This window comes from Octopus sinensis, linkage group LG1 (assembly GCF_006345805.1).
Source record: "Octopus sinensis linkage group LG1, ASM634580v1, whole genome shotgun sequence".
Classification (NCBI taxonomy): Eukaryota; Metazoa; Mollusca; class Cephalopoda; order Octopoda; family Octopodidae; genus Octopus; species Octopus sinensis.
The window spans coordinates 203,210,343-203,232,034 of NC_042997.1; the positions used below are offsets into that span (position 1 = coordinate 203,210,343).

A 21,692-nucleotide genomic window follows, 5' to 3' on the forward strand; every position below is an offset into this window, starting at 1 on the left:
CAATCAAACTACCACAGCCATAACTCATCGTTTTCCATTCTATTTATTTGATCAGCCCCTAACAAACACAGGATTTTGGTCATTTAGCAATGGACAATGCAGAGTACTTAATATCACAATTGAACAAAAAAAAAAAAAAGATGGAGTGGCAGAAATTGTTGCCTGGGCTATAACTAAAAACTACAGATTGCAGCAGCTATCACACAATGTCAAGACAAGGAAACAGAAACAAGCATGTGCACACACACACTGAGGGCCTCTTTCAGTTTCTTTCAGCTGAATCCACTCACAAGTCTTTGTTTGACCCAGGGTTACAGTAGAAGACTGACCTAGGGTGCCATGTAGTGAAACTGAACCCAGGACCATAAGGTTAGGAAGCAAACTTCTTAACCACACAGTCACACTTGCATCTATTTACTATTCATGAGGAACATGCAGATCTGATAGGTGGAGTAGAGGTTTATAGGTGGCAAAGATCTGGGTTGAAAAGGCAATAGAAAAATGTAGGATGATATCATCAACTTGAAAGAGACAGACAGACAGAGAGTGTGTGTGTGTGTGTGTGTGTGTGTGCACGTGCATGCGGATAGCAGTGACGGTGTGGATATAGAGAAGAAAGTGTAGAATTGTAGAAAACAGTCTGTGATGGACTGGAGTCAAAGAGTTCCGATCGCACAAGTGTGATGTAATCCAAGTGATTAAAACTCAGACAAAGCTTATAGTTAATCAGCTTTGTCACAGGAATCGGTAAATAGCACTGCTGATGTCAAAAGCAACAAGTTTCTTCTGACTCAAAACTATTGGTTCATTAATTCTTTAGTATATTCAGCTGAGACCATGCTGGAGCACCCCTTTTGAAATATTACTGGTAATTTTTGAAGGGAGGTCTTCAATGGTAATGATTTGGCTGGTTGCAGAAAAGTGAGAGATGAATGTGGTAACAACTTTGCTGTGTGCGTGCGTGTGTGTGCGTGTGTGTGTGTGTGACAGACAGTGAGAGAGATACGCAGAGAGAGAAGGCAGAGAGAGAGGGAGAGAGAGGCACAGAGAGAGATACAGGCAAAGAGAGAGGCAGAGAGAGGGGGAGAGAGAGGCACAGAGAGAGAGAGACACACACACACACAGACACACATGGAGACAGAAAGAGAGAGAGACACACACACACACACACATGGAGACAGAAAAAGAGAGAGAGAGAGAGAGAGAGAGAGAGAGAGAGCAGTTGCCCAGTTTAACACCTCGTCTGGCACTTGGGTATCTACTCTATTTTAAGTATCAGCGCTACTTCTCTCCAGTCTGAATATAATTTCCTCCCTCCCACTAGTCTTGGAGGCTCCGAAAAAGATCATGACCACTACACTTCCCCTTCAAGGTGGGTGGGTGGACAGACAGATGGATGGAGGAAAGGATGGATGGATAGGTATAAGCAGGCAGACAAACTTGATTTTTAATGACTATTAAATGTAGTAACTGCTTGTTTCATTTGAAGAATAAGTCAGAGGACTTGGAGGCTGGAAGAAAGAGAGGGGGGGGGTAGTTCCAGTCTCAATAGTTTCTGTAAATATATAACAAACGCACAAATACATTATATTGTTTGTAATTATCAACAAATTTATAAGTACAATGGTTATATTGAATAAATAATACAATACAGATCATGCTTATGGAAAACATTCAGAGAGTCTGAGACAGTTACAATGACCAAACCAGAAAATAACCAGACCATGGAATATTCAAACACCAAAGCAAAATACTGAGACAATAATTTAGGGTTAGAAGGAAAACATTAAATATTATTTCAGCAACATCAAATATTCCAATAACTGTAGCTATTTGTGTTAATCTCTAAATATTTGAATTCTGTTACATGAAATCTAACACTGGCCTCACATGGCTTTGCTTTCTGAAAAGTTATAAGCTACATCACAACTACACACCCCTTCCAGGAAATTCATTGCAAACTTCCCAGGTTGCATTACCCCTAGTGCTTCCATTCATTATCCGCTCACATAATTTCTTTCTCCTCTACCATATTTTAATTAAATTGAAATAACAAACACTGCCCATAGACTATTCATTTCTTTTTTCTTTCATACATTGTTTATTCCATCTGAAATTGGGTTAACAGTTAAGATATACAATTTTTTTTTAATATTATACCAGATGCTTAAAAAAAAGTACATCTTACAGAAAAAAAAATTGTTTTTTCCCTATTTCCCACCCATCTCTTTTCTCTGACACACAAACAGTTACAGACAGATACACAGACACAGGCGGAACATACATGAGAGCAGCACGCTCAGGAAAACAGGACAAGTGAGGTGGCAGGGGGTGGGGATCATACAAGGAGGACACACATGGGACAAGCACACAGTGACATGCAGGGACACACTGACAAAGACATATACACAACACAGACTTTTACTTCCTCCACTTTTTAGTATTAAGCCATTTAGACAGGTTCATTCCCCAGGCTAGCTCTACCTACGTCCAGCTTAGCATTAAGTTCACAGAGGTTCTACACTAACCACATTCCCAGTCCTTCCTCTTCAGAATATCATCATCTCCGGAACTGCTATCCTTCTGCCTATGTTTTTGTTTTTTCTTTTCCACAACCATCAAGTTTAAGCAGAACATCAACCACATCAATCTTAATGGTCAGTTTTGCAAAGACTCCAGACACAATCATCAAAATAAAGCTTATAAATTTAAGAAAATTTGCTACTCCATGTTGCTATTCCACATGTGAATAACTGCAGCTGGAGATTTTAGACACACGCACACACGCATCCACACACACACACACACACCTGGAAACAGGGCAACAAGGTGCAGAAATTATTACTCAACAAATTCCATATGACCCATAAAAACATGGAAAAGTGGATGTTAAATTGATTACACACACATGCGTGCGCACACAGACACATGCACGCACACACACACACACTGTGGTTGGAGATTGTTAGTCAGGGAGAACCACAAAATAAAAAAATACATGAAATAGAGGGTAAGTTTATTTAATAACTGAGCCTTACATGACTAGAACTGTTGCATCCTGGGATATTTAATCATCTCTGACAAATTACTCAGAAATACAACAGTATTAACCCTGCAAGAGTCATTGTGTACATACAGACAGACAGACAGACAAGCCTCAAGTTTCTTCAAATTCATGGAAGCATAGAAAAGTGAACATTATGATTACACACACACACACACATGTGTGCAGTCATTTATAGCCACAACTTGAGTCTACTTCGCACATGAAACCATACAGAGATGGGTAGTTATTGATTTTTTTTATTATCTTGTATTGTTTTTATACAACCAAGAAATAACAAATTTGGTCAAAAGAACAACTTAACAGTATTTTGATGAGAATATTCTTCAGAAAGACTGTTTCATTAAAAGACATTACCAATCAATTGAAGACTCTTTTGCAATAAACGAACAATGACCAGGTTTGATCAGATTACTTTTGATAAAAACGATTAGTTAACTCCATTTAGAGATGTTCATAAAACTGATTTTAATTAAGAAAAATAATTATTTGATCCTATAAACACTCAGAGTGAAAAAGGAGTGGAGATGTTAGAAATAGCATATGAATATTGAGGGGTGAATTGGAGAGAAAGGGAGATTGTGTGATGAGTGGAGGGGGGGACAGACAGACAGAGAGCATATGTGATGAAGAGGGAATGTGTGTGATGAAGGGAGGGGGAAGGGAGAGATAGAGAGAATGTGTGATGAAGAGTGTGTGAAGAAGGAAGAGAGAATGTATGTGAAGAAAAGAAAGAGAGAATGTGTGATAAAAGTGAATGTGTGATGAAGAGAGAGAAAAAGAGTGTGTGTGTGATGAAAGAGAGAGAGAGAAAAAAATGTGTGTATATTTGATGAAGGAATGTGTGTTGTGTGTGTAATGAGAGAGAGATAGAGAGAATGTGTGATGAAGAGTGTGTGAAGAAGGAAGAGAAAATGTATGTGAAGAGAAAGAGAGAATGTGTGATGAAGAGAGAGAAAAAGAGAGAGAGCGTGATGAAAAGAGAGAGTGTGTGATGAAGAGAGAGAGAGAATGTGTGTATATTTGATGAGAGAGCATGTGTATGTGTGTTTGTAATGAGAGAGAGAGAGAGTGTGTGTGTGTGTTTGTAATGAAAAGTGAAAAAGAAAAGAAAGAAAGAACATGCAAGTGATGATGAGGGAGAATAGGACAGATTGTGAGAGAATATGTAAGAGATTAAGAGAGTGGGAAGCTGAGAGTTCAGAAAAAAAGATATTAAAGAGAGGGGGAGTAAGTTAAGGAGAGTGGTAAGAGAGAGGGAGAATAGATAGATAGAGAGAAAGAATGATAAAAAGGAAGTGACAAATCAACAGAGAGAGAGAGCTCATGAAAGATTGGTGTCAAAGATAACTAATCAATAGAATTCATATTCTTTTAATTCTAAAAAAAAAAGAAAACAAAACATTATGAATTGTAAAAATACACAAAAAAAATACTGTGATAAATGTGTTTGACAAAGAAAAAAACATGTGAGTGAATAATTTTGGTTAGAGTTTGTATAGTTTGGTGTTAGTTGTAACATCTACAAACATAAAGGTAAATCACAACTGACACTGGCTCAGAGAACATAAAAAGGAAAAGAACTGGAGACATTCGTATCAGGTAAACTAAAAGCAAAAAGAAAAATATATGAATTCTCTCCAACTTTTTCCTTTTCTTTCCATAATTTCAATCGTCTAATACTCTTTTTACTCTCTTTTACTCTTTTACTTGTTTCAGTCATTTGACTGCGGCCATGCTGGAGCACCGCCTTTAGTTGAGCAAATCGACCCCGGGACTTATTCTTTGTAAGCCCAGTACTTATTCTATCAGTCTCTTTTGCTGAACCGCTAAGTGACGGGGACGTAAACACACCAGCATCGGTTGTCAAGCAATGCTAGGGGGACAAACACAGACACACAAACACACACACATATATATATATATATATATATATATATATACATATATACGACAGGCTTCTTTCAGTTTCCGTCTACCAAATCCACTCACAAGGCATTGGTCGGCCCGGGGCTATAGCAGAAGACACTTGCCCAAGATGCCATGCAGTGGGGCCGAACCCGGAACCATGTGGTTGTTTAGCAAGCTACTTACCACACAGCCACTCCTGCGCCTATACTGCTTCAAATTATGGAGATATGATTATCTCCCTTGTAATAGCTGTGACCCTAAGTGGGGCCACATCATCATCATCACATGTTCGAAATACAATTTTAAAACCTAACAAATGAATATTACATCATAGACTAAGAAAAATTACTTATCCAAGAAAATAGATATTAGCACTAGATATACTGTTTACTTTGTATTATTACTGCTTAGTTTTATTCATTGAGTTTTTTGGGGTCTGTTTTGTTTTTCTTTAATGGTATTTTTAAAAGGAAAGAGAGAAGTTTTAATACAAGACAAAAACAATATCATGTTATTGAAATCTTGGAAGATTCCATTAATTCATATTTTCTTTTCTCTTGTATCGACAAATCACAGAAACTTTCACACAGAGATATATCTGCTAATAAACATCAATGTATTTATATGCTACTCTCCATCACCCCCATCACTAAAAATAAGTGACCTGAGAACAAAGTGATTGATTCCAAGCTCAAATATACAGTTTTAAGCAAAAGGTGAAGAATATTTAGCCCTTTTGTTACCATATTTCTTTTGAAATACTGTCTGTTTCAATTTTGAAAATAACAAAGAATTTCTTCAAATAACTGTCCAATATCAATCTGATGTTTGGAACAAATTAGCATGAAATTTCAGTGGAAAGTTTTTATTTAGATTCAAAGGAAGGTTAACTGGGAAGATAGTTTTTGTGTGTGGCAGATGCACAGGGGCAATAAACACTGAAGATGTACAGAAAACAGATTTTATCACATGCCAGCGGGAGAAACTAGAAGTAATTGATAGCTTCCACTACCTAGGTGACCAGGTCTCTAGTGCGGGTGGATGCTCTGAGAGTGTAGCTACTCAAATAAGAATAGCCTGGGCAAAGTTCATAAAGATCCTACCTCTGCTGGAACAAAGGGCCTCTCGCTTAGAGTGAAACACAGACTGCATGATGCCTGTGTGCAAACAGCCACGCTACACAGCAGTGAAACATGGCCCATGACTGCTGAGGACATGCGTAGGCTTGAAAGAAATGAAGCTAGTATGATCCGCTAGATGTGTAACGTCAGTGTGCATAGACAACAGAATGAAAGCAACTTGAGAGAAATGTTGGACATAATAAGACCTCAGGGCCCTTCATCTTTACTCACAAACAAACCTCTTTACAAAGAGAGAAATTCCAAGGCTGCCAGGAGCAGCCATGAGAATGACTGAGTAGTAAGAGAATGACAAAAGAACGACTGAGTAATAAGAGGGACACATGATAGGGAGTGAATAATAGGTCTATTACTTAACCCTATCATGTGTTCCTCTTATCCCTTATAAAGGTCATTTGTATTCAGAGATAAGCCTGTATATTATTCAAGGCAAAAAAAAAATAAAGTGATAACAAAAGACAATGTGACCCAAAAGGTAGAAGCAATAAAAAAACCCAGGGATGTGTGGGTAAAATTCAAAGATGATAACTTACCTGCCTGCCTTGCCTCTTGACATGCTTCACACATTTCATTTTTAATCTCAGGGTTTTCTTCAGCTATAGACTCTCCAACAGACACAAACTTTCCTACAGCCCGGTTCACAACTTGCCCAACTTGTACTAATACTCGCAGTGTCTTCTCTGATACTTTAGTTTTTTCTTTATGGTTTACCAGTGTTGTTATCTATAAAGTAAAACAAAAAAGAACATGAATTTCTCTCTTGAAACATAAGGACACACACATGCACACATACATTCATGCATGCATGCATGTGTGATACACATACAAGCAGTGGGTCTCAGAATACCCGAGCAGAAGTTTTTGAGTTATTTGTCCACCTGGGCTGCTAGGCTCATTGAATTAATAAGTGGATGAGTATTCCATAAATACATGAAAACTTAACATAATTCTCAGGTGGCACCAGAACAAGACAATGACAAGGCAGGACCTTTGAATTACATGTGCAGTTCAGCTTATGAGCTTCTATACAGTTTCTATGCACTTGAGATGCAATGCAATGGGAACAAACTTGGAACCTCTGGGTGGAGGGGGATGGGGGCAGGCACAGGCATTGCTGAGTAGTTAAGAAATTCACTTCACAACCATATGACTTTTGGTTCAGTCCCACTGCTTGGTATCTTGACCAAGTGTTTTTGAACTTATAGCTCCTGGCCAACCAAAGCCTTATTAGTGATTTTCATAGAAAGAAACTGGAAGAAGCCTGTCATACATGTATGTGATTATATATATGTGTGTGAATTTTCACTTGACATTGCATGATAGATGTAAATGAGCATCATCCTCATCATCATACAAATGCTGCTGTTCATTCCCAATCTTCTATGGAATCCTATCCAGCTTGAGATAGAAAATAATGCCTAACTAAATGTAAAATCAGTTGTCATATTTTTATAAATCCATCCAACCTTCCAAATTCTTTGAACTTATACACCAACACCTCCTCATCTTAAGTCCATATCCTCTGGAATACTCACTTTCTTGCACCTTGAGACTATGCTCTGACCCTTCATCACCACCATCATTATCTTCTTTCCAGTTACTCCCACCCTTGAATAATGCAAGATGGCCCTATAAGGAAGTCAACTTTGTCTGTCCCTCTATCATACCATAGCCTCTCAACACCTGGCACAACGCTACAACTCCACTCAATTGAGGGGTCTTTCTTTGTCTTGCAAGATATTTGGCAACCTCACTAGTGCTAGCATCACAAGAAAAGCACCTAGTATACTCCATAAAATGCTTGACATTAGTAAGAGCATCCAGCTGTAGAGATTATGACTAAACAGAGTTCAATACCATTTTCTTCAACTCATTAGATCCTGTCAAACTGTTCAATCCATGCCAGCATGAAAAAACACGTTACATAATGATTTCATCTAATTAAAATCTCTCAACAACTGATTTGACAAAGAAAACATTTCTTCAGCTTTTTCAACAAAATAGTTAATATATAAACATCTCCTAAAAGTCTCAAGTTGAAATAACTGTATTTTCACAGGAATTAGTATTTTTCACCTCATCTTACTAAGGTGAGAGAGAGAGAGAAGAAAGCATACAACAATATATTTTTACTTTAAAGTAATACTGAAACTGCTAACCCAATATTAAACAGCCATCTGAGTCATTCATACATTCAGATGACATATTTTACTGCTTCAATTCAACTTGACAATGGTCGGTCAAGCTAGTGGATTAACTAATCGAAAATTCAATATTGTATTTAATTATGTGCATACATTAATTATTTATGATTTATATTTAAGGTAGTGTATCCTCTCTCAGAGAAAGTTCAGGGAGCCGTTACTTCTGCTGCTTCAAACGGTTTCTCTCTGAGACTAAAGAGTAGATTGTGTGATGCTTGTGTATGAAGTGTGATTCACTGGAGTAAGGCATTAGTGTTTCAATCTTGTTGCGTGTGTGTCTCTTCTATTAAAGCTACCCAAGACCAATAAGAACCTAACAAGAGTTTAGGTTCTTATTCAGTAAATTATTCAGAATTCAGCAAACAACTTATTTACTGCGGCATACTGATGTATGCCAACCAATAAATAATCACCATGTGCACATGTCTCAAAGTGTCCTTATTTCAATGAGTTGAGTGTATTGTGAACACAATTATCTGAAAGGAGACATTGTTCACCAAAGGCAAAAAGCAACAATAATTGGTATATATTTGCATCTGAATCTGCTGGAACATGTCATCATTTTAATTCTCACTGTTCTTTGTTGATTTAAAATATAGAAAGGTTAACACAAAAATTGGAAACCAAAATGTACACGAATGGTAATGAAAAAAAAATACAAGATAATTAGAAATGGATGGATGTTTTTGCACTAACACGTAATTTCCTCGTTCAAAAATTAAGTTATACACGCTATCACTATTCAATACTTAACAGCAAAAGTTTTCATACTGCTTATTGATCATGGAGCAGGTGATTGATAGGCTGTTGCAACTCTAATTAGCAAGGTGAAACAACAAAACCAATCTTCAATTAAAAACCTAACACATTTCCACTCAAGTTGTTGATTCATTCGTCTTTACATCTAATAAATATAACAATCGTACATATCAGAAATATGAAAACATTTTATCATGCCACACAAAAATATGAATCCTATTGTTATCTTTATATATAAATTAACCACATTGCTTATTTGTTTCAATTAGTTATAAGGTCTATTAGTAATATTAATCCTGGTGTCTTTATCTTATACTTGTTTCAGTCATTAGACTGCAGCCTCGAAGAAACTTTTAGTCATAAAAACTGCCCCCAGTTCTTATCCTATCAGTCTCTTTTGCTGAACTGCTAAATTAACGGGAATGTACAAGCATGAACACAAAGGCAAACACACACACATACACAAACACACACAATGAGCTTCATTCAGTTTTGTCTACCAAATCCCCTCACAAGGTTTTGGTCAGCTTCAGGCTATAGAAGACACTTGCCCCCAAGGTGGCATGCAGTGGGACTGAACTCAAAATCATGTAGTTGAGAAGCAAACTACTTACCACACAACCACACAAATCTAATATGAAATTATTATTATTATTATCATTATTATTATCATTAAGCAAGATTTTAGTTTTGGTTTAAAGCAGGCAATTTTGCATCCAAAAACCAGGTAATGGTCTTGTGCATATTGGTATGAGAATGATTCCTGCCAAGTATAGAAGGAAGCTGGTGCTTTTTCTAAACAAATTTTTTTCATTTAACTTCTTTAAAAACAAAATTTACATTCTACTCTGAAAGTATCCTACTACTGACTTCTAACAATATCATACAGTCATCAAAACAAACTTAAAAGAAATTTTTAGACAATTTTTAGACAATTTTTAAATGGTTATCTATCCTTTCCATAATTTTCTACATAAATGTATTTAAATATATAACTGTTTTTATCTACTTTTAGAATAAAAACAAAACCCTGACTTGGTATCAAAGGAAATAGAAAGAATTAAGCCATATTAAAGCTGGAAAGTGGAGTATTTTCCAACCAAAGTCAGATGTAGAGGGTTTGTTAGACACAGTGTGAGACGACTGTTGTTATCATTAGGCTTAACTCATTGTCAAGTAAATACCACCATGACCACAGTGGGAAAGGCTAGCCACTGGATTTGGTTAAAAAGAGACGATGAGCGATGGCTAGAAGAATATTGAGCTTTATTTGATAACCAGTTGATCTAGCAAGCGAAGCCTCATATCAGTGAGGGGGGGCCAGTGTGCATTAATGCCATCGCAAGGTAAGGCCCCAAAACGGCATGCACTCTGTCTTGATGACCCCATACACTTGCTGGCTTCTGGTACTCGGAGTTCTCAATTGGTAGCACTTGCATGTGCAAGTTGTTTGCAAAACATCTCGTGTATGGTTACACAAAAAAATATTCAAACATTAAGTGAAAAATCACTCAATACAAGTGTGTAGCACTATAAAAATTTATTTCTTCAAAGGTTGGCAATGACTTCAAAGATTTGTCAATGGTCAACTCTGACAGTTTGACAATGCTGATCCTCAGTGAACCTTCAAAGTTACTACCAACCTTTAGTTTCCTTTGTAAAAATAAAAATCATAACAAAGATGATACTATAATTGGTGTAAATTAATTAACAGAATTATAGAATACGGTTACTAAAAGTAAAAACTAAATTTATCATTAAACAAAAGTGGAGGAGTGTTGTTTTATTTTTTTAAAGTAATTTATGAGTGTATAATTAAAGGACTGGAAGTTCAGAAGCTGTACAAGAGCAGAAATGTCAGCTTATTTAAAAGACAGTCAATCAGTAACTAAAAAGTCATTTATTAAGAAGCCAATAGAGTCTAACAGTTTTATTAAAATAAAGTAAATGAGGAAGTAGTCAAAAGTGAGAGCGTGCAACATAGAAAGGGAGAATAAGGGGGAGGATAAATGGACAAAGAGAAAAAATGTTAAAATACAAAAAAAGATAAAATTATTGAAAGTCATATAATGGAGTATATGATATGCCAAACTGCCAATGTATTAACAATAATTAATTTACTTCAGTCTTGGTCTCATTTCTTCCTTTCCAGTTCTACAAGGCTTCATGACTTAACAATGACATGATTTATTTTGGTGTCATGTTACTCCAAGAACCAACCTGTAGGATCCTGCAATATGGAGAGTCAGTATCCTCCTCACTTCATGTGAAATCTATTAAACATTTACTTTTAGTTGCTTACTGACAATAAAATTACCTTAAGAACCAAAAGAATTTTATTTAAAAAAATCTAACTGGTTTTTAATTATAAAGAATACGAAGGCCACAAAAGAAATTTTAGAAATTAAAACCAATAATTTGAAAGATGAGAAGATGAGAAATGAATAAAAAAGAAAGAAAATAGAACATTGATCTCTTCAAATAGTGAGTAGCAGAGAATGATGTCAGTGCCAAAACAAAATGTTAAGGTAGGTGTGTGTGTGTGTGTGTGTGTGTGTGTGTGTGTGCGCGCGCTTGCATGCGTGCATGCGTGCGTGCGTGCATGCACGCGCATGTTGGGCCAGATAGATTTTACCAAGGCAGATTTTTCTCTAAGATTCCCTTTCTATCACCAATTCATACCTGTTTCCAGGCAAGATAATATTTCCCCAAGGCCAGACATGTTTTTGCAGAACATTAGAAATGATTGATATTGCTTATAGGACAATGGGACTTTTACAACTATCTTACAATATCAAGACAAAGTAACACAAACATACCACATACATTATCTACCAAATCCATTCACAAGTCTTTACTCAACCCAAGGCTATAGTACAAGACACTTGTCCGTAGTTCCATGCACTGCGACAGAACCTGAAACCATGTAGTTGGGAAGCAAGCTTAACTACACAGCCACACTGCAACCTATTATATCAATTCACACATTATTTATATATATATTCTTTTACTTGTTTTAGGCATTTGACTGCAGCCATGCTAGAGCACCGCCTTTAATTGAACAATTGACCCCAGGACTTATTCTTTGCAAGCCAAGTACTTATTCTATCGGTCTTTTGATGAATCGCTAAGTTACAGGGATGTAAACACACCAATATCGATTGTCAAATGATGGTGTGGGGTGGGGGACAAATACAGACACACACACACACACACGCATATAACATATATATATACACACACACACATAATGGGCTTCTTTCAGTTTCCGTCTGCCAAATCCACTCAGAAAGCTTTGGTCAGCCCGAGGCTATAGCAGAAGACACTTGTCCAAGGAGCCACGCAGTGGGACTGAACCTAGAACCATGTGGTTGGGAAGCAAACTTCTTACCACACAGCCACTCCTGCACCTATATATATTGTTGTATTTCAGGATGGTCACTTTCTTTTTGTCACACACATGCACACAAATATATAGACACATGCACAGACAGACACACACTTTGACCACTACCACTAATCTCCCAAGCTTGAATGTGCTAGTTTTTAATTTTACCCATTGCAAGAAACTATGTCTGGTGGTTGTAAACATGAAACCATTATCAAGAGAAAGTTAACTCATAAACATATGCATGCATGTACATGCACACAGCTGAAACTAAAAGTCACAAAGCCTTCTAGAAATACATCAAAACCTGGAAAAATATCAGCTTCATGTGCAAAGTGATGACTTGTAATTTATTCACTATGTGTCTATTCATTATTGGTCTCTCGTCATTTCTGTATTCTCACATAAGTTCAATGAAATTGTATTTTTAGCATAAAGAAACCAGCATCTTTTTCATAACACCATTTCCAAGTCAAGTTACAGCTTATTCACAACCACATTTTTTATGATAGCTAATGATAAGCCAAACAAGATTCATACTTATCTTCCGGTAGTATCTTTATGTCACTTATATGACTGCCAGCATTTGCTAATGCAAACTCAATGCTAATAATTCAGAGAAACAGGGGCTGATAACAGTAAATCACCATTGATAGACAAAGGACACAGGAACTAACCTTAGCTAATCACAACTCCACACACGTTTATTGCAGTCAAGTAGGCTGTAAATATCTTCTTTAATCACTGTTCATGTGATAAAAGGGATCATTTCATTATAATATAGTTGGCCTTTTTCATCTTTGGTTAACAGTGTTGTGGAGACTGGTGTTCTGGCTCTTTCTAGAAGCAACTCCCTAGCCCCAAGCACACTTACAATTTCACCATAAAGGAACAAGTCAATACATTTGCAACATCCATAGAGCTGCAGAAGATGCCAGATAATAGTTAAATATAACTGTACATATCTGCCTTAGGGTCCCTCACTCCAAATTTCAGGATACAGGATTTGCATGGAGTTACCTCTTCTAAGATGAGTGGCAAAAGAGTTGAAAGGCCTCACCTACCCTGGGTTTATTGGAATGTCTGTGAATGACCTTCTCCTGGAGGCAAATCCATAACATGCTGCTAATTAATCCATAGCTGTGGCCCTGACAGGTGCTACTAGAGGTCAGAGTAAACCTGGAGACAACAGTGCTTAAGAGATGGTACTACACTCCTCAAAACTATAATCAGGCCCTCACAACTGGATGTAGTTTGAAGTCATATCTAAGTATATTTAGTTTCAGTCTTCGGAAACACTAATACTTTGCCAACAGAAACCATATGTGCCAATATGATATTTGGATTTTATCTTGACAGATAAGGGACTTTGAAAAAGGCACAAATGGAATGGTTTCCCTCCTCCCCAAACAAATAGATAATGGTTGCCTTCATAAATCAAGTATTATATAAAATTCTGAAGATGCAGAAGAGGATATTGTCAGTGGTAGTATTCAAATCAATACAGTCTCTATGAACTGAAGATCAACTTATGGTCAAGAGTAGGGTGGGAGTTTTACCTGCACACCTTCCATGTTTTTATACATTCTATTCTACTTACAATGCAGGTACAAAGGAAATGACATACCAGGTATTTATTGCCTCCTGATTCTACAAAAGGTCCCAAACTTCCACTAGAGGTTAGTCAAAAATAAGCACCAAAAAGTTCCAAACAAGGACCAAAGAAATACCTGGATGAGACTGAAATGAAATTTTTGCCATATGTGCCCCAAGTTAATTCAAAGAGACAGTCTTCAGCCATGTAATGATACAAATATTATTACGAATGCTTTTTTTGCAACAACCTCAAACAAACGTTTTGTCTTTATTCTTCTGTTGTTGCAGACTGGAGAACAGCGATAATCTGCCCAATTTTCAAGAAAGGGAGCCGCGAAGACCCGCTTAACTACCGACCGGTTTCCCTTACATCAATAATCAGCAAGATGTTCGAAACCATCCTTAAGAAAAGTATGATGCTCCACCTCCTAAACACAGCCTCGATCACTGATTCCCAACACGGCTTCATGCCGAAGAGATCATGCTTGACCAACTTACTAGTAATGGAAGAATTGGTGACGCGCATCCTCGATGATAGTGATGCTGTTGACATCGTTTTATTGGACTTTGCCAAAGCTTCTGACTCGGTAAACCACCACCTACTACTTGTCAAGCTTCAAGCATATAGTTTCCATCCGGACATTGTACGATGGGTTGGTGCCTTCCTCTCAGATCGCTCCTTCCAAGTTCAAGTTAATGGTTCGCGGTCCGACGTCTCCAGTGCAAGCAGTGGCGTGCCTCAAGGTTCAGTGCTTGGGCCCTTGTTGTTCTTAGTCTTCATAAATGACTTGCCCGACGACCTCACGCAACATACCCTTCTATTTGCCGACGATATCAAACTGGTCGCTCCTCGCGGTAGTATAGAGGATCTTCGTCGATGCCTCCACCAAATTTGGAAGTGGTCTAACGATTGGGACCTGTGTCTGAACGTGTCAAAGTGCTGTCATCTGCCTGTCGGCTCTACTCCTGCAACTCAACTTGATTTCGAGCCGGGTCGTCTGCTGCTGGAGAGGACCGATCAGGTAAAGGACCTGGGTATCTTGATGGATTCCTCCTTTTCGCCTTCGGCCCAGTGCGTCCATGCTGCCAACAAAGCGCGCGGAATTCTGTTTTTGATTCGACGGTCATTCGGAATGCTCACAGCAGCCATATTCCTGCCACTCTATGTCACGCTGGTGAGACCCATATTGGAGTATGGGATTCAAGCCTCTTCTCCTTATCTCCTGAAAGACATACAGCACCTCGAAAGAGTCCAGAGGCTGGCTACCCGCATGGTTCATGGTCTCAAAAATTTGTCCTACGAAGAAAGGCTGAGGACGCTCGACCTTTGTTCTCTTGAAAAACGCCGCCGCCGTGGTGATCTCATTCTCGCCCACAACATCATAAGCGGAAAGTGTAACCTCTCGAAAGAGCTGTTCTTCACTCCTGCTCCGGAGCGTCGGCTGCGGGGTCATTCCGAAAAGCTCTACCTGCGACGATTTCATCTCAATCGAAGGAGAGGAGCTTTCTCCGTCCGGGTTGCGGATCCGTGGAACAAGCTGCCAGACGAGATGGTGAAGATGCCGACGACCGCTTTGTTCAAAGCCTCCCTGGACCTCAAGTGGCCTGAACTCTTTACATGAACACCACCCTGTACTTAACTCCATGTCCCCCTACATGGCCTTGCTATTTGCTTTTGAGCCAATTAACTAACTAACTAACTAAGAGAAATAGTTTCATACAAAAATTTCTTGTGAGCCTTTATTTTAATTAAATAACATTAATTCCTTCTAATTTGTATTTTTCTAAATAAAATATATAAACAGTGTTGAACTACCCTTGGCATGGCACACATACACGGGGGGGGGGGCATGTGTTCATGTATATATGCCATATAGATACATTTCTAATTATTACATTAAAAATGTCTAAACATTAGACAGGAAAAAGCAATTATCCAGATTGAGTTCAATTTTTGGCTTCTTGTCTCAGGATATAATAAATATTTTATTTTTCAGAAACAAGACAATATACAATTTAATGTTGCTGATAATGTGAGTTACTGAGGAGGGCGAAAAACGCTGAGGGTGGAGTTATACAATCAATACAATCATGAGGTTGCACAATATTTTGATAACAAATGTTTTAATCATCAGTTCTATTTCATTTCAATGCATTCTAGATATGGCCACCATTATGGTTCCCTAAGGCCAATATCTCCAATCTAATTCTATCTCTTTGCTAAACTTTCTGCACCAGCAATCAATACTCTAATACTAACAGTATTCACTCGCCTAAATCTCTTCACAGTATCATAACTTCCATCTTATTGCCAGCAATATAAAATACTTTTGATTTGTAAGTATTATTCAGCCATTTCCAACATCCTCTGTTACATTATCATGCAACCAAATGAAATATGAGGACACTGGTCAGCAAGAAACCATCACTAATTTCTTTTTCTTTTTTTTTTTCTCCCTGCATTGTTCATATGGAGGGGGGAAATGTTTTAGAAAAAAAGAAATACTCAGTTGATTGCTACAACAGCGGAACCAAACATATGAACAATGCCTACAACATAGTATCTACCATACCTAAACTGAAATATTCAGCTTCTCCTCTTAGTATGCATGAAAGGAAAGAATCACATTGAAACAAAATTTCAAGATTACAAATTTTCTTATAAAACCCTAGGCATCTCTAGAAGTCCTTCAGAGATCAGAGATATAGAAGCTGTTGTTGTTAATGTTTAATCCTAGATCTGCCCTAATCTGAGGTTAAACATTTGACATCAAGTCAAAGGTGCCCCAGCTTTTTCCACCCAGTCTGACCTTCAAGTATAGGACTGCATTAACATGTTCTAACCTTTTCAGATCAGTAAGGTTTAACTTAAAAGATTTGGTTGCTGTTTCTAGCAGTTTAGGTGGTGACCACTTAGAGGTTTCCTTCTGAGAGTGCTGCTGTTCGTATGAAATCTAAAAAGTAAGCAGTCAGTATTTGGCAAAAATAAAAAGAATTTCATATCGATATGGTTCTGAAAAGCAAGTTTTGTACATAATGTTAACTGCAGAGCTTAGAGCAAGAGAATGCAATTAAAGAATGTAATTAAAACAGCTTTGATTAGGGCAATTAGTGAGAATATCTGCATCAATGAGAAAAAGGGAGCAACAATAGTGTAACTGTGGACCAGGTTTCAATAATAGTGTATGTAAGATTTGTTAATTGGATTTATGAATGTAATTTAAGGCACCATTGATCAATGGAACCATACCATTTCAAATGTAAACATATTTCGGGGTGTACTTATAACCCTTTTGTCCCCATATTTCTGTAAACATACACTGCCTTCATTTGAAATAATTTTGAAAAATAATGAAGTATTTAGAATAATAATTATCATTAAGATGGTGCTTGATGCTAATTATCATGGAATTTGGATGAAAGGCTTTAATTTTCATCAATTAAAAATGAGAAAGTTTATACCACAAAACAAGGGGCAGTCTCAGGTGAGTTGGTATCAAAAATGTGGTTGAAACAAAGAAATATACGAAGCTAAATAACAAGTGAGAAGCTATGCTTCTTTGTAGAAGCATTGATTGATAAGTTATATATCGGATAAATACCAGTAAAATAATAGTAATCACAAGTTTCAACAGAAAATAAATATATTTATGTATTCATAATTAAAAAAAAATGTTCTTTCAAACTTCAGATTTCATGGAAATAATTATCTCAAACCAATGATCCTTTGACAGCAATTTTCCATGTTTTACTCAACCCCCCACCCACCCTCCACTGACAAAAGATACATTTTTGTAGGATATTATTTTAAATATTTTTGAAAAATAGATTTTTAATGATAAACAAACAAGAATACTAAAACCTAATTTTGCAATATGCTGGCCAACCTCAGCTTCATTTAAAACTGTTTACAAAATGTCCTTTATTTTCCATTATCTAAACAAACTGAATTCAATATTATTTACTTCAGCACTTTCTGTATTAATCAACCAAAACACACAAGTGTTTACATTCTACACTGCCAATTAGTAATGAACTTGCACACCTCTTTATTGCCTGATGCAAGATTAAGATAATTATCCACGTCCCTCAAGCTTCAAAGAAATTCTTTTCTTCCAACAACAGCAACAATGCTTTTAGCAACATATTTAGCATACTATATAAGGGAAATTAAAGAAACAAAACATATATCAAAAATATTGCACTTCTGTTAGATACACACAAACACCTACAGAATTTCAGATAAACCTTACAACTTCCGTATGTAGGGGAAAAAACCGCTTGACCATTAATTTTGAGAAGCTGGAAGTCAAGTAAGTGTCCACACTTAAGGGAAATCAAATGAATTTTAACAATTTTAAATCCTGAAATCAGAATTGCCATCTTACTTTTACTTGTTTCAGTCATTAGACTGCAGCCATGCTGGGGCACTGCCTTGAAGAATGTTAGTCGAACAAATCAAACCCACTACATTTCTTAAGCCTGGTACTTATTGCATTAGACCCTTTTGCTGAACTGCTAAGTCATGGGGCATAAACACACCAGCACCAGTTGTACTTGTGGAGGACAAATACAGACAAAGACACACACACACACATACACACACACACACATAAACATATATAAAAGAATAAGTCCTGGGGTTGATTTGTTCGACTAAAGGTGGTACTCCAGCATGGCTGCAGTCAAATGACTGAAACATGTAAAAAGAATAAAAGAATATATGATAGGCTTCTCTCAGTTTCCATCTACCAAATTTACTTACAAGGCTATGCTAGAAGACACTTGCCCAAAGTGTCATGCGGTGGGACGGAATTCGGAACCATGTGGCTGGGAAGCAAACTTTTTTTTTTATCACACAGCTACATCTCTGCACACACACACACACATATATATATAAACCATTTATTGACAATAATATCTAATTTGGTGTCTCAACATTATTCTCCATTTGTTGTACATTCTACTAATTCAATTCTTTAAATTTACCTCGTTTTTCTACAAATTTTTCTTTGCTCTTAACACTGTCAACACATGCCCAATACCTCCTCCAAGCCCTCTGCCTTTTGTGTACACACCATTTCAACTGACTTAGGTCTTGCGATTAATTTCAATCATACACTCCTTCCTCCCACATTGAACAATTCCTGTCCTTCAGTATTACTCCTCCGCTCATTTCATTTTCTCATTTCCATTCTCGTGTTCGAAATAAAAACACAATTATTTTCTGCCAATGCAAAATGTCACTACTCTCCTAGCATTCTACTGTTTTAGTGTTTAATGTGGAGTTCTTGTCTCTCACTACCACCATTGTCGGATTCAACTATAAATGTAGAGCATTATTCTTACTCAAGATAAAAGCAGCTATTGGTTGGAAGTAAAGGTAATAGTGCAAAAAAGGAACCATAAAGGGATTACGTTGGACTCTAAATCTGATAGGGTTTTAAAGCCATACTACAAACATTAAATACCCTATAATACATGACAAAAGTCAAGCTTCAGTCACATACTCAAACAACTACTTTGTTTAATGGCTTGAACATTGTTTTCTCATAGACCTGATGTTTCATATGAAGGTGAGCCTGAGTGTGTGGATCTACAATCAGAATGGATGTAATGTGCCAATAAACAGAGATAATTATTGAAGTTGGTGAGGCAATTAACAGAATAAGGAAGGAACATCTTTGGTGCAAACCCTTTTCTGACTCAAAGTCTCATAGAAAAGTTTGAAGAGATACCTTAATTTACTGGTATGAAACCAAAACCATGTGGTTGGCAGACAATCTTCTCAGACAGAGAGCCATACTTGCACCTCTATGACACATAAAAGGCACCCATCTAGGAGTGGTTAGCATTAGGAAGGGCATCCAGCCATAGAAACCAAGTGAAATCAGGCTGGAGCTTGGTGCAGCTTCCAGCTTAGCAGTTCCGCTCAAACTAATTCATGCCAGCATGGAAAATGGACGCTAAATGATGATGAGCGGTAGGTGGGCAGGTAGGTAGGTAGGTACATAGATGGATGGAGAGATGGATAGAGATATACACACAAACACACAGCTTGTGTTTAAAAGTTGTTATTTTTATGCTTAAAAGTGGTTGAATTACCTCTTTCACTAAGTTTTTTTTTTTTTTATTCTTTTATAATTCCATCAGATCACATTTAAATCTGTAAGACAAAATGTTATGATGAAATTCTACATAATGGTAAGATTTCCAGGAACACAACACTTATAATGCAAGGGGATGCTTGTGCTTCAGTTAAGCAATTCTGAGTCATTAAGAAAACATTGCTTTTATATACAAATCTTTTTCATTCAAAAAAGTTTTGACATTTTGAAAGACATTAATGTACCATATACAAGTACGCTTCATTAGGAATCAGTCTGAGAAAGAATACTTTCAATGAAATATCAGAACCGTAAATTGATGTTAACAAAGAAATTATAAAAATTCAGATTTAACTAACAAGAAATTATAATTTTTACATAGATTTTAAAATATCTACTCAGCTATATATAGGTTAACTTCCCAACAAAATTTGTAATATCCCAGGATAGAATCTATATGTGTCAGTTGAAATGATTGGAATATTTATCTTTTTTTCCTTCTCTATTATATCAAATAAATTGAAATCTGTAAAAGAAACTTGAAAGTCAAAGTTGAAGAAAATCTGAAGGAGATACTGTCTCTCAGATGAGAGATACAAATGTTTTTACATTGAGAATAGTTTCACAGACGTCATAAATATGAAATGCCATCAATAAATATGATGAGAGTGAAGTATGAGAGTGTTTCACAAGTCTTTTATATAAATCATTTTATACCATACATTTGTAAGTGTACACACACACACACACAAACAAACACAATTTCATCCTTCATATTAATACAAAATATTAAATAAAAAAAAAAGCACTAAAATTGAATTGGAATTTTTTTCTTTTTTTTCTTAACTGCAACATTTTCAGAAATCAAATCTAAAAGTTGAGATAGAAATCCTGGGTGGAGAGATAGAAATGAGGGAATGTTAAGAAATGGTTTCCTTAGTTGTTTTATTGCATTTTCTACCTAATGTGTCATTTGGGTTCCGTCTCTACTTTGGATTCAGTCCTACTGTGTCAATGAGTCATCTACTGGCTTTGCAACTTCGAAGACATGGAATAAAACATTTTTTACTTGAAGAACAAGTAGAAATTAACAACAGAGAGGACCTCCTTTTGTAAAACACTGCCTCAATAATATATTCACCTAACCCATGATAGTATGCAAAAACAAATGATAAAAACAAACTCTTCTACTTTATAATCCACAAAAATTATTAATCTAATAAAAGGTAGCAAGTTGGCAGAATTGTTGGTACACCAGACAAAATGCTCTGAAGCATTTCTTCCAGTTTTACATTCTGAGTTCAGATCCCACCAAAGTTGAGTTTACCTTTCATGCTTTTGGGGGTCAGTAAAATAAGTACCAGTCAAGCACTAGGGTCCAATGTGTTCAACTTCCACTTCCCCTCAAAATTGCTAGCCTTATGTCAAAATTAGAAAGAATTATAACGGAGATGTACTTGCATAGCAAGTGACGATCTGAGATTGTGTGCTGGAACAAAAACAATTGCAGCGTTGAAGGTGTTT

General features: G+C 36.7%; 1 protein-coding gene across 3 annotated transcripts in view; it reads right to left on the reverse strand.

Annotated features, from left to right (window-relative positions):
* Positions 1-21,692, reverse strand: part of LOC115211339 (alpha-catulin) — a 349,449-nt gene that overhangs the window by 172,927 nt on the left and 154,830 nt on the right. For all 3 annotated transcript variants that reach the window (XM_029780108.2, XM_036508401.1, XM_029780109.2), the window contains exon 2: positions 6,648-6,837. In XM_029780108.2, the coding sequence (XP_029635968.1) occupies positions 6,648-6,837 (190 nt within the window). The remainder of the gene's footprint in view (positions 1-6,647; positions 6,838-21,692) is intronic.